The 14,133-nt window shown below is 38.9% G+C and overlaps 1 protein-coding gene and 1 long non-coding RNA gene across 7 annotated transcripts in view; one reads left to right on the forward strand and one right to left on the reverse strand.

The window, feature by feature from the left end:
* The window catches only part of DIDO1 (death inducer-obliterator 1), a 67,955-nt gene that overhangs the window by 47,665 nt on the left and 6,157 nt on the right, over positions 1 to 14,133 (forward strand). For 5 of the 6 annotated variants that reach the window (XM_081195942.1, XM_081195944.1, XM_081195946.1 and 2 more), the window contains 6 exons: positions 14 to 121; positions 1,093 to 1,228; positions 1,519 to 2,065; positions 2,990 to 3,143; positions 5,637 to 5,726; positions 6,838 to 7,033. In XM_081195942.1, coding sequence (XP_081052068.1) covers positions 14 to 121; positions 1,093 to 1,228; positions 1,519 to 2,065; positions 2,990 to 3,143; positions 5,637 to 5,726; positions 6,838 to 7,033 — 1,231 coding nt within the window. Of the gene's footprint in view, positions 1 to 13; positions 122 to 1,092; positions 1,229 to 1,518; positions 2,066 to 2,989; positions 3,144 to 5,636; positions 5,727 to 6,837; positions 7,034 to 8,536; positions 8,924 to 14,133 lie in introns of those variants that run through there. The other variant, XM_081195947.1, reaches the window with a different exon arrangement.
* LOC308588361 overlaps positions 1 to 14,133 on the reverse strand; it is a 52,716-nt gene that overhangs the window by 28,709 nt on the left and 9,874 nt on the right. The window contains exons 3-6 of the long non-coding RNA XR_014008637.1: positions 9,347 to 9,464; positions 7,582 to 7,654; positions 3,662 to 3,891; positions 1,512 to 1,647 (exon numbers count right to left, since the gene is read on the reverse strand). This is a non-coding gene — a long non-coding RNA (uncharacterized lncRNA). The remainder of the gene's footprint in view (positions 1 to 1,511; positions 1,648 to 3,661; positions 3,892 to 7,581; positions 7,655 to 9,346; positions 9,465 to 14,133) is intronic.

Here is a 14,133-nt window from a genome sequence, read left to right on the forward strand (position 1 = left end):
ATTGTTTTCATAGGTAATGGCAGCTAGACGTAAATCTTTTGAAAACAAGAAGTCTGCTGTAAAACAAGAACCCATCCCAGATGCTAATATGGAAGATTCCCCACCAGTGTCTGATTCAGATGTAAGTATAAGCCACTTAAGGCACTGGTTTACAATTAATTATATAGACCATTTACCAAAATTTAGTTATTTGCAAGAAGATATTGTATAATTTAAAATGTCATTTTTTAAGATCTCAATTATAGTTTATCTGCTTGCTTGCCTTTTTTTATTTTAGAGGGCACAATCCAGTAATGCTCTATAGCAGCTTACCACACACGCTGCACAATTCCTGCAGTACTCTATACTTATTCTGAGGTACATGTACACAGTATTGTTTATATTATTATTATTATTATTATTATTATTATTATTATTATTATTATTATTATTATTATTATTATTATTTTGTATACTGCCCTTCATCCAAAGACCTCAGGGTGGTTCACGTCATAAAATACAGAATAAAACCACAACGAACATGATGAAAACAAGAATAAACCAAACCAATATCCCACCCACCACTGTACACTGTAGTACACTGCCTATTACCTGGAATGTTGCTTTGGCATGGTTCCTATTGCAAAGAGACCAATGATAAACAGGCAACCCCTTATTTGTGCATGGCTGTGTTTTGGGTCATTGTGCATGAGAGCGGAGCACACATAAGCTTGTTCCCACCCCGTTTTCCTGCCACTTCTGGGTCACCACAATGCACACGTGTGTGAATGTCAATTGTTTGTTGCGCGTACATTAATTAATTTGCCCAAAACAGGGGACCAGCACACTTTCTGTTTCCCCACTTGGGTGCTGACGAAACCTGTGGTGCCAGTAATGAATTTATGCAAACCTTATAAGGATCTCTTTCTGCATATGAGCTTGCACTTGTTGAAAGGTCAAGTTATGTTAGATTTTAGTAGTATCAATTGCTTTATTTTTTGGAGCTGTGGATGTTTGGTTTAAAATCTGTGCATATCTACAGGAATTTGCATGTGTATAGTTGAAATGAGCCTGATACCAGCAAATCATACCATTGCCTCAATTCCTTTTTAGGAGCAGCAAGAGGCAGATCGAGCAGCTCCTGAGAAAAGCAGCGCTCCAATTCTTGATGTTTTCAGCAGCATGTTACAGGACACAACAAGTCAACACCGAGCCCATCTTTTTGACCTGAACTGCAAAATCTGTACAGGTATGCACAGGGATTACCAAGGCTGTGTGAACACCCACGTGGTAGAAATGCAAAGCAGAAATCTAAATTACCATATCAATTTTGTTCTGAGTAAACCCAAATCTGGCTGGAGCCTCAGTTATACAAATGGCCAGACTTTCTTCTTACAGTAAAATAAACTTTTTGCTTTTATAAATTAAAACAGCAACAAGCAAGAAGTGATTTCCTGTCTCCAAGGGAAATATAGCACCATGTCCATGAAATGACACAGATTCACAATGTTACATGTTATGTTTTTTTTTACCATTTAGGTCAGATGTCAGCATCTGATGAAGAACCAGCTTCAAAGAAACTAAAATCGTCCTCTGTTAAGAAGGTGGAACCAAAGCCAGAAATGAAGTCAAAATTTGAAAGCTCAACACCAACAGATGAAGTGGAGGCTGCAAAGGAAGAGGAAATGGAGACTGCTGCAGAACCTGTTGTTGAATCTGTAGCTGAAGTAGTTCCTCAGCCAAGCATAGAAAAAGCTTACATTCCTTTAACACAAGGACAAAGCAATCCATTATCTTCTCTACCCAATGAGAGCTCTCTCTACCCCACATCTTATGCTGGCGGTGTTATCACTACTGTGACAGTCTCTGGGAAGGATCCCAGAACAGCCATGAGCACTTCGTCAACCTCTGCTTCTACTGTGACCTCTGCATTGCATCCCACCCTGGCATCTGACAAAGGTTCTGTAGGGGAAAGTAAACCGGAAATATCCAGAAATACTGTAGCAGCTCCAAAATCAATATTAACGAAGCCATCATCATCATCGGACCCAAGATACTTGGCAGCTCAACCATCCCTAAATGTTAGGTATGTGTGTGTCAGTCTGCAAGAGGGTCACTAGCCCTGTGCTATTGTGCAAAGGGGACCATGCAACCCAGTGGTGTGTATGTGTATCTAGGTGCAGGGGGAGCCTTCAAATTCCTTCTAAGGAAGGAAGCTTCCCAGAGTGAGTGGGGGGCAAGGTGGGTGGGCAAGTTAATGGGCATAGCTAGGTCCCCCCCCCAGTGGGTGGCTCCTTGCTGTCCCCCAAGTGTGCAAGGAGGAGAAAAGCTCAGATCAAACACCCTTGCTGCCATTGCTATGCAAGTACTCTGATGCTAAGTGACAGTGAGGGATCATTCTTTGCCTCTCCTCAAGATGTGAAGGAGGGATAACTTGTGCTAATCTCGCAGAAGCCACTAGGAGGAAAGGACAGCAAAGCCATGAACAGGAGGATTTTTTACCACTTCTGCATACTTTGAAGATTTGCCAAGTCGTATTTTCTCATGTAGCACACTTCTCAACCTCTAGTAGCATTGATGCACAGGAGGAGCCAGTGTTTGTAAGAACTGGGGAACGTGGAGTCACACACTGCCTTCACTCAAGGCAGGTTTATGAACTTCAGTGTCTCTCCATGCTTGACCCACTCTTTCATGCAAAAGAGAATCGGTCACAAGTCTTACAATATCAACTCAATCCCTAATAATAACAGGAATTCTATTCATGGGTTAGCAAATTAATGGTCCGTCTTTTGTGATCACTAGCCTTCCACCGAATGTGCTGGAAGTCTTAAAAATTGATTTCTAGCCCATTAATTTAATTTACTAAAAGTATATTTCATAAGATTTAGGATCAATTGATGTGGCATTTGAAAAATGTTGGGGTTGCCTGGGATGGAGGGGCATTTGTAGAGATACAATTTGTAGAGCCACTCTTGACACAATTCTCCCTCCTGGGTTTTCTGTTTTGCAGTATGTCGGAGATACGGTCCCCTCAAGAAGGAGATACGTCTGTCTTTCTCTCTCGCCTTAACACCATATGGAAAGGCTTTATCAACATGCAAAGCGTGGCCAAGTTTGTCACCAAAGCTTACCCTGTCTCTGGATCCTTTGACTACCTCAGTGAGGTGCGACTTTGAAGTGCTTGTGCTTTCTGTGTAAACTATATCTAAAATCATATTTCTAACTAAATTTGCTTTGCGGTAAGAGGTTAGCTATGTAATATGTTACTATGTTTACTCAACATGATAACTTGAAAGCTAAGCAAATTGACCTATTGACCTATTAACATTTTCAAATTTCATTTAGGTAAGAGTTTTAATAACTCACTGTTCAGACAGTGGACTGACTGCAAATAGTGTAGCAGTGTAGCATAAGAAATCGGACATAGATAATGTGTACACTGACTTGGCAACCATTTCATGCGGGGCTTCTGTTCCCAGCCCCTGCGTATGCGGAACACAGATAAGCAGCCCCTGCTCCATTATGTCCCCATTCTGTCTTCTTCTGGGTCCAAAAAGACCATGTGTCAGTGATCATACGTCAATTGGATGCACCTAAAATGGTCACCACCTCTATTGTATCGGGCAGCAATTTATTTAAAAAATAATAAAATAGTATTGGTGATCTGTAAGTACAATGGTACCTCGTGTTACGTACTGTCTCCCTTACGAATGCTTCGGGTAACGCACTCTGCTAACCCGGAAATAGATGCCCCTTGTTGTGAACTTTGCCCTGGGATGTGAGCGGAAGTCACACTCCGGTGGCGCGGCAGCAGCGGGAGGCGCCATTAGCGAAAGCACGCCTCATGTTACAAGCGGTTTCTGGTTACGAATGGACCTCTGGAATGAATTAAGTTCGAAACTGGAGGTACCACTGTAAGGGGAAAATAGGAGCACTGAAATGGCATGCTGGATATTCCATTAATACTTCATATCAGTAACTGATAAAGCACTGTTTATCATTCTCTGTTAATTACACTCTTGATTTTCATTTTGGTCTGGTGGTGAGAAGCAGTGATCTGTAATAACTGAACACACAGTGAACAGTAACCAGGAAGTGTGACACTGTTAACTAAGTGATGATTGCCACTGTCATGGGATGCCTGCAATATTCAGTGAGCTCCCAGTTTCCTGTATTAAACCCCAAAAAGAAACATAGGAAGGAAGTTCAGTATAGTTTATTATCAAGTGTCAAACCAACAACCGCAGACTGTTCATAAATTCCATTATTTGAGGAAAAGCCACCTTGGTTCTTGCATACATTCAAATAGATTTCACGTATTGCTCTGCATTGTTTGTGTAAGAACTGGTGGGAAGGTGGGGAGTAGAACAGTAGCTGAAACAGCTGTATATCTTTCCTGCCTTAGAGGAGGAAGATACTTCAGTGTATTCAACCTTTTTAACAAAAACCTACGTGTGCTCCTTTTATGGTCAATACAAACAGGGTGCTTGGAATTTTGATTCCTGTGCACCAACAAATTCTGTCAGTGGAATCAGTGTATCTTTCTTCCTGTGTTTTGAAGCAGGGATAGGAAGACGCCTAAACTTACGGATGTAAGAATAACCCTTTTTCCTCCTAGTTTGGAAAACAAGTATGTTACGATCTTAGGCTCAGTGGGCTATGAATATGATATAGTAGCAATGTTTATATGCTGAATTCTGAGACAAACTGTGGTTAATGCAAACAAATAGAAATATGTTTGCCCCTTCAACTATAGATAAGACAGCTTTATAAATATAAACACATTGTGCCTCAACAGCATGTTTTAGTGACAATTAAATTTTTACTCTATGAAAATAGGCTAGGAATGTTTTGTCACAATTTTCAAAGCTACTTTTTGTAGCTTTAATGTGCAAAAGTATTACTTCTTTATGTAAAAGCTATCTCTCACAGTGCTCAGATGTTACTGTCTGAGCCTAATATGAGAGGGAGTGAGCCTCAGGTTCTTAGCACACCAGCAGCCAGCCTTTCCAGCTCATTTTCCTTGTACAAAAAGTCATGTTTGACCCATACAAATACTGCGTTCATCAGTTCCCAAGATCTTGTGGCACCTATCCTCCTTGATGTAGACAGAACATGTAAATAAAAGCAACATCCTACTACAGTGTCAGACATTTTTCTTCATTCCCAGATAAGAAACTATAGTAGGGGTACCCAAGGGTGAGATGTACTCCCTCTCATACCAGATTCAGAAAGGAACATATGAATGAGCTGTGGTTTGTGGAATTAAAAGGGGACTGTTTTCTGCTAGCAGTTTGAAAATCGAAGTGGAAGGATAAACAGAATTGTGAACATAATGGCCATAGCTACAGTAAAATCACAGTATACCGTATTTTTCCATGTATAAGACTAGGCTTTTTTTAAAAAAAAAAGTCAAAAATTAGGGGGCGTCTTATACACGGATAGTGCCAAGGGTGGACTGGTGATTGGTTGTTGCTGCAAAATTAGGGGGCTTCTTATATATGGGGGCGTCTTATAGATGGAAAAATATGGTAGCTTCTATTTATATTCTGTTTCTATTTACTTCCAGTAAATATTCTATTTACTGGAAGGTGTGGGGCAATATACTTTGCCCTCAAACTGCCCTCTTCTCACATTATGTAATGCTTCTTATCTAGGATTTACCTGATACAATTCATATTGGAGGGAGGATCTCACCGAAGACAGTATGGGATTATATTGGCAAACTGAAATCATCTGTGTCAAAGGTACTTTTTAAAAACCCTGTTTGGTAATGGTGAAAGAATTGAACTTTATTTGAAATAATAATTGTGGATGGGATCCAGTGAACTATATAACTAAGTTATTCTACCTAAGGGAGGAGGACACTGCTGGTTTGAATTTATGGTACAGCAGCAACTCCTAATGTTTTTCACACGTCTCTTTTGAAATGTGAAGGAGACTTCTTTTTTAAACATGGCATACAGGCCTATTCATCAAAATAAAAAGATAAAATTGCTCCTACCTAACCCACCTGCACCCCAGCACCAGTTTGGATTCTTGTCAGTAATTTGCACCTGAAATTATTTAAGATAAGCAAAATACAATAATGGCTTTTCCTGCTGGCTGTTACTTCCCTTCCACATACTCTCACCACTTCTTCCCTGCCCCAATCGGTTCTGTGTTAGTAACATTTCAATTTCCAGCACAGCATAAATTATCACTGACTTCCTATGAGCCATCAGAGTAAGAATCCTTACTAGATCTAACCCTAAAAGTGTTTTAATAAAAAAAATTCAGCAACCTTAAATAATGTAGAGTAAAATTATATTGATAATTTTACATAATCTTTGCTTATTTGATGGCAGTGAAATAAGGCATTTTTTAAAGCTGCACCATCTTTTGGATCACCAATATAACTCCATATTTACTGCTGCAGACCCTGTAATGAGTGTCTGAGGCCCTTCTTCATGTGCTCCTCCAAGAGAGGTCCAGATAAGTGGCCACACAAGAGTGGGCCCTTTCTGCAGTGTCTCCCTGTTTGTGGAATGCCATCCCCAGGAAGGCTAACCTGGTGCCTTCATTACATATCTTTAAGTGCCAGGCAAAAACATTCCTCTTTTCCCAGGCCTTTGGCTAATTATACAATTTATGGCTTTTAAAACTGTATGTGGGAGGGGGGTGTTATTGCTTCCGTTTGTTATTATGGTATGTATTTTTGTAAACTACCTTGTGATCCTTAGATGAAGAACGGTATAGAAATTGAATAAGAATAATTCTGAAATTATTACTTCAAAAGTGAAGTGATGCCATGTTGCCCTCACTTGCTATTTATTTAGCAATAGGTTGGTGTTTGTCCTTTATATTTTTGTATTATAGGAACTATGTTTGATCCGCTTCCATCCTGCGACAGAAGAAGAGGTGCCTTCCTACATTTCTCTGTACTCCTATTTTAGCAGTCGTGGCCGATTTGGTGTTGTTGCTAATAACAACAGACATGTCAAGGACCTCTATTTGATTCCTCTCAGTGCAAAGGATCCTATTCCATCCAAACTTTTACCCTTTGAGGGACCAGGTAAGCAATGAATTGTAGGAAACCCAAATACTTCTGCCCTTCTATGTTGCAACTATAAATACCATACCAGACATCATTCATAACACACACTTCAGCTGGATAAATGTAGGAAGGAAAAGTACCATGTACCGGTCGATTGCAGTATGTCCCTGGTTGATCGCGGGATCATGCCCCCCCCCCCCAAAGCTCAACAACTTTGATGCTTTCCCAACAAAAGCTCAGCAACTCTGGTCAATCCAATGGGTAGCTCACTGCCATTTTTTAATAGATCGCAGCCTATTGGAAGTTGGACGTGCCTGCTATATACAAATCATAGTTTGGGAAATTGGGGGACATAACTACAAGAACTTTGATCTTTTAAAAAGGCACAGGGAGGTTAGTTAAGTTGGTACGCAACATGACATGCTCCAAATGAGCAGAAGTGGTCAGCATCTTTGAACAGAAGCAAACACAGAAAGCCCACGGAACATCACTGACGTTGAAAGGTAAGATTGTCATTTGCAGACTATATTATAGGTGTGCTTGAACTCCTACAATCAAAAACTCACAAGATCTCAAGATTTCAGCACTGAGTTCGCCCAGTGGTGTGAGGAATGTCCCAAGGAACTCAAGCTTTCATAGCTGAAAGAGACACACACATAAATAAGCTGTAGTTACACACTAGTCCATCTGCTGTCTTGACACTGATAGATTCATTGCCCCAGGGAAGAGAACCACAGTCTCTGTCTTATTTCTAGAGGGAATGCTGTTTTTCTATCTAAAACAGATTTTAATCAAACAGATACTGCATACTAATTAGTCAGAACTGATTAGAAATAAGGTATGGTTTATTTCAATACTATATTCTTGAGCTTCTGCACTCTCAAGAGGTCACCCTGCTATTTATGTATGTTATCCTTCTGAATAAATAACCACACAATACTGCACATATGCTTGTAAGGAAATTCTCTTCGGCTCCAGGATAAATCACAAGAAATTTCCATTTTGACTGGAAAAAAGACTTTCATCCAGTCTCTTTAGTTTGTGGCAAACAAACTGGGTAGGGGAGAGAAAATTGAGGTTTTCTCCTTTTGTATCTAAAGTAGTATTTCTTGTAACTTTGAATCTTGAACTTCAACCCCTTTCCATTTGTGTATATTGCTGAGGATTCTCAGGAAAAGTCTATGGCACATACTCATTTTACAGGCCTGTTAGGCATAGCTGTCAGCCTGTTGGAACTGAGATTACAACTTAGAAGTTGTAACAAATCTGACACTTCCCCACAACTGTACATTTCATGTTTTGGTTATGGCAAACTAACTTCCTTGAAACCGTACCAGTCATTTAAGGAACTCCGTATAAGCTTTTGATAAACCCAAGCATCCCTAGAGCACCGTCTGAAAACCATACTAACATAGGGCACACTCTAAAATCCTATAAACAAAGAACCTTATTTCAAACCACTTGAATCTCAAAAAAGAACCACAATTTCAAAATATGGACTGCCTGAACCATTTTTTTCAGATTCCACGTTGCTCTTGATTCTGAAGGCCTAGTTAAATGTTCAGGGGAAGAGAAGTCTTCTAATAGGGTTGTGACAACTCAGAAAGCATGTGAAATTTGTTTGAAAGCACCCCCATCATAATCCTCCTTGATGACAGCATACACATACTTCTACCAGCAGGTTTTTTTTAAAAAAAAATAGAGGACACAGTCCAAATCATAATTTCCTGTGTGTTTTTTGAGGTGAGTCATATACATGAAGCCTATTAGAACCTTTTCGGATAAGTTGTCTCAGTTCTCAGTATACGCGGACATGTACGGGGAGAGGTATAAAATCTGCTATCCATATATTTTAATGAAATTTACTGCTCTTATTACATGATCTTAATAAAATGTATTTTGTGCAAAGTGGTCATTGTCTCTTTCAATTCAGATGTTTTAGTGGCTGTAACCATGTATTGGACTCGGTCTAATTAGTAGAATAAGTCTTATTTTATAGTGACACCTGCTAGGCAGCTAAAAATGTTATTCACACACATAGTTGAGACATATATTCTGTATCACAGGATCAATTCTGGGTTTCAGACTGCTGCTTTACCAGGCTGGGACAAAATATTTTAACAAAACAAATATCCTAAAGTATTTCGGTATTAGTTGGTATCAGTTATTCAGTAGCGCTTGCTCTGATATGTTTAAGATGGAGACTACAATATGCTTGACAGTATAATCCTCTACATATCTACTTAGAAGTTAATCCTCTTCAATTTCATAGGATTTACCTAGGACTAAGTTTGGTTTACAGAGGTTCTAGGTGAAATGGTTGTGACATACCTAGTGGTGATCATAAATAGTAGAGCTGGAGTACATCATGTGAATTCCTCCTCTGTGCCTGGACCATTAGATGACTGTGCTGCATGGCAGACTTCTGTTCTACAAGAAGTCACTTCAGCTGAAGTCACAACCAAGAAAGAAAAAGAAAACATAATTTGTACTGGAACTGAAACATGTTAATGTCACTAAACTTTAGGAGTTAAAAGTTGTAATTAGTTAAATCATTCTGTGTTTGGTGAAATAAGCTTCATTGCTACCTGCTTTTTCTTCTCAATTAGTAATGGGGAATGGAAATATGGGAAATGGATCAGAATGGCTGTCCCAGCCCCCACTCCCCGCAAGGAAATCTGCAGTGATATTGTTCCAACCTACATGAATTATCACAGCTCCTCCATCATCAGTCCCATGTGTGTGATTCACATACCTGACACTGCTAAGCAGTAGAATGTCCAAGAAGCACTTGGTCTCTTATCTGACTGTTTCTTTTCCTACACTGACTAATGCAGGGCAGGGGAGGTGGGATAACCTAGGTGGATCCTTCAAGTATATGGCCCCATGCAATTGCCACAATTGCAACAAGCATGCCTTCTTGGAATCAGGTTCTATTCACTAAAAACCTTTTCAGCACTTGCAGACATTTATGCTGAAACTTGATGAAGATTTTCTATTTTGTTCCACAGACCGTTTTGACTTACATATTTTCAAACACTGCCAGTGTCTCTTTCCCCCCAAGGAAGTTAGCATGTTCTCAAATCTACAAATGAAATCATTGAGTGGTGGAATCGGGAGTGGATATCTGCAGAACTCATCTCCATACACTATTGAAGCTTGGTGTTTCTTTCAGCAAAAGCTTAATATTTTAGTCAATAGGTATTCCCTAGCCCAAAGCTAGAAGAATATTAAAAGAAGAATATTGAGTATCTTGGTAATTGGAAGGAAGATCTTCGCAGTGAAAAAGCACCACTTGTACCTTTGATGCATTATTTATAATACAGTACTATGTGCAGTCCGGATCATCAACATGAGACTCTCAGGTGCACATGTGCCTACAAGAGCCTTTCCTGCTTCTCGAATTAAGACTTGAAGAAAGCATTCAATTCTAGTCAACAAAATAGGGTCCTGTGCATGTTTGGCCGTTCATTCTCTCTCTCGTGTGTGTGTATTCCCCACAACTTTTCCAATATGCACATTGCTCACTGGTCCAAAATGATTGGTGACTCCAAAGAGAAGCAATATTTACAGGGCACCACACCCTTCCCACAGCCTTTTTTTTTTTTTTTACTGAAATTCATTTTCTGCTTTACTCAAAAGCAACCATAATAATCATACTGCTTACTAGATAGCCGGCGCTTGTTGGTCAGGCTGAGCACAACTAACAATGAGGGATTGTGTAAACCAGTCTTAGTACTGCTGCCAATTCCAATTATGGATAAGGGACATTACGGTGGATGCTCGAGTTGTGAACGTGATTCGTGCGGGAGGCACATTCGCAACCTGCAGCGCACGCGCGGGTCGCGATTCAGCGCTTCTGCACATGCGCAAAGCGCGATTTAGTGCTTCACATGCACAAGCACCGAAACCCGGAAGTAACCCGTTCTGGTACTTTTCGGTTTGGCGCGGTGCGCAACCTGAAAACACACAGCCTGAAGCGTCTGTAACCCAAGGTATGGCTGTATTGAGGTTCAGGTAAAGAAGGCTGTAAAAAAGATCACTGAAGTAGCCCTACAGCTGCTTAATGAGCAGCACTGGTTTGCACCTACAGTGGTGACAAATCTGTTATGAAAACTTGCTTTATAAAAATTATTGGTTTTCTGTCAAGAAATAAGCGTTCAGGGCTTTTTAAAAGTTTATGGGAGTGATGACATGAATGTCTTAATTTCTTAGAAACAGTAAGCCTCCATATACTTACCTGAATTCATAATACGGGCAGCAGCAACTAGACAGGAATTGATAAGTTTCCCTTAGGGGTCATATTTTTAATATAGTTTACATTCTTTCCTCTGATTCATATTCAGATCAAACTAGGAATATAGTTTACAGTAAAAAATACTAGTGGTTTTTTTTAAAGGACTAGCTTTTTTTTAAAAAAAAATATTTTTAACCTTCATCCAGAAACAAATTTGGACACACTTTCATTTTTTTAACTAGGCTCTTACAAGAACCTAAGATGAACCTGCTGAATCAGGCCATTGGCCCATCTAGACCAGCATCATGTTCTCAATGGGGCCGACCAAATGCCTGTGGGATGCCTGCAAACTAGACCATGAGCACAACAGCACTGTGCCCACCTTAGATCCCCAAGGAACTGGTATTTAGAGCCATAATGCCTCTGACTGGAGGTTGAATAGAGCCACTGAGGCATGTAGCAGCCATTGATAAACTTTAATAAATAAATAGGCTTACATGGTTGCTCATTATGCCTCCACAAAGAGTATAGTCTCTTTGTCACGTTATCCCCAATAGTCATTGCTTGTAACCTGGCTTGCTTCATGTTTCCATTATCCACAGAGGCTAAACAGCCACACAGAAGCTGCTTTCTTAAGTAGTGGTTTTCAATTTTATAGGGTTTGTATTTATAAGCTGGTTTATAAAACATTTCTGCCCACCCTTTCTAAATTAACTAGGTTAGTTACTTATAACCAGTTATTTAATACTTCTTAGCTGTGCACAAGAGATTGTAGTTAACTAATGCAAAATCATTTTTATTTCCATGTAACTTCTCACCTACATCCCCATTGGTTTTAAAACTGGGTTGGCCACCTTGAGAGCAATATAAGTATATATAGTTTGAACCCAGTAAGCCTAGCTCAACACTACACAACACTTTTGAATGCCAGCATTACAGTAGAACTGCTCAGAGTGTCAAAAAAGTGATGGAAGGAGAAAACACAGCTTGACAGAAGTGTAGGTGGATTGTTCTGAGAACACCAAAGTTTATGTGGAGTACCACAGATCTTTGTAAGATTAATAGGCAAAAGCTGATCAAATTGACCATGAAAGATTAGGCACAATTCTCTGCATGGTCACTCAGAAGTGTGCCCAGTGAGTTCAATGGGAATTACTCCCAGGTAATGGTGTAAAGGACTGGAAGATAAATTAATCAGAACAGTTAAAGGGATGCAATTGACAGCTTCCTTTGGAATTACAAACTAATTTTTTTAAAGGTCAGAATAAACATTTTTCACAACCATGTTTTTTTTAATGTGGAGTTATTAGTAATGATCATTCTACATTTATTCTTTGCTGCTCTAAAACATTTTGTCTTCTAAAAGTACTTTACTATTTCATGCAATACATTTGTTAAGTCATTGGTTTTTATCCTTAATCAGCAGACTTTCTGAACACATGCTACGTTTTAAACAGCCAAACAATTTATACTTTTCAACTGAAATGCCAACTTCCTTCATCTTAAGAGAAACAAAGTGAAGTTTTTTCCTATTAAATATATTTAGGGCAACTTAAGTTAATAAACATGATCAGTGTTAAGATCAAAATCTTAAAAAGTAATAGTAATGGAAATGATTAGTACTTCAGCTTTACTTAAAGATCACACACAAAAGAGAATTGAACACAACCAACTAAAATGAGAAAATTAAAATAATGTATTGACTGTCAAAATGTAGAGTAGTAGCCACTCCAGTAATTATTACTTTAGTGATTGTGGGAGGCATCTGATGGGCTAAATCACTGGGATTGCTAGATGAAAGTATTGGATATAATGCAGAGCTAAGGTATAAAAAGACTACAAATTTGGAAATAATGCATCAGTTGAATATTGTACTTGCCCTTATCTTCCTCCAAATGATAATACATTTAATGCAAATTGGAAATAAAATTATTCTCAGAAGATGAGATCCTTCATCCTCATTACTTAGCACTCTTCTAATAAATTGAAATGGACTACTTAATATTTGATCTGTTTTACTGTAACCTATTAGGGTGTGAGCTATCATGACATTTAACTATTCTTAAGACTATATTATTCATATACTCTTAACTATATTCCTGAACGTTTGCACAAGTGGGCAGAATGGACAGTAAAATTGGAGTTGAGGAAAGAAAAAGCAGTGCATTATCAGACTCATCTACATGACTGTCCAGTTCTTAGGGCTGGAAACTCTGTTGTATGTATAGTAATGTAAAACTTAAGCGCAACCTTATGAAACAGAACAACAGTGGTTTCCAGGGGCTTTATTGTTACTCGTTTTCCATATATAATAGTATGAATGGTAAAAGCCTAGGTGTGTGTATATTCTATTTGTTGACCTAGTGATACTAACCTTGTAAGGTTAAATCACTATTGAAACATTTAACTAAACTGGAAATTGCTGGATCTCTCTCTCAGCAGTCTATTCCATAATTACCTCTGTTCCATTTCTCCTTTGAGTAATTCTATATTTCCCCCAGTCATTATGCAGTGCTTTGTTAACCATCAATATGACTTACAGAAAGATCAGATGTTTGTATGTCTGCTGAAAGTAGGACTGGCAAAACTGGTGGTAGTGGTGGTGGTAATGAAACAACAACACCCTACTCATTTGGCTGTTGATTTGTTAATTATTTGGAAATCATAAAAATGCACAGTTTTCTATTACCCTCTGATAATTTATATAGTTACTTGTGGAATCCTAAATTTGAGGATTCCACAAGTAACTAATAATAATAAGAGCCACTCTTTATTAAGGATCTAATCAGTCTCTGAAAGGTTAATTGGTTAAAAAATACAGCAGCCAAATTACTGGGATTCCATTTAGAACTCATCATACCCTAATTCAGGGTGCTCATGC

The sequence above is a fragment of the Podarcis bocagei genome (assembly GCF_964188305.1).
Source record: "Podarcis bocagei genome assembly, chromosome: 5".
NCBI classification, from domain to species: domain Eukaryota; kingdom Metazoa; phylum Chordata; class Lepidosauria; order Squamata; family Lacertidae; genus Podarcis; species Podarcis bocagei.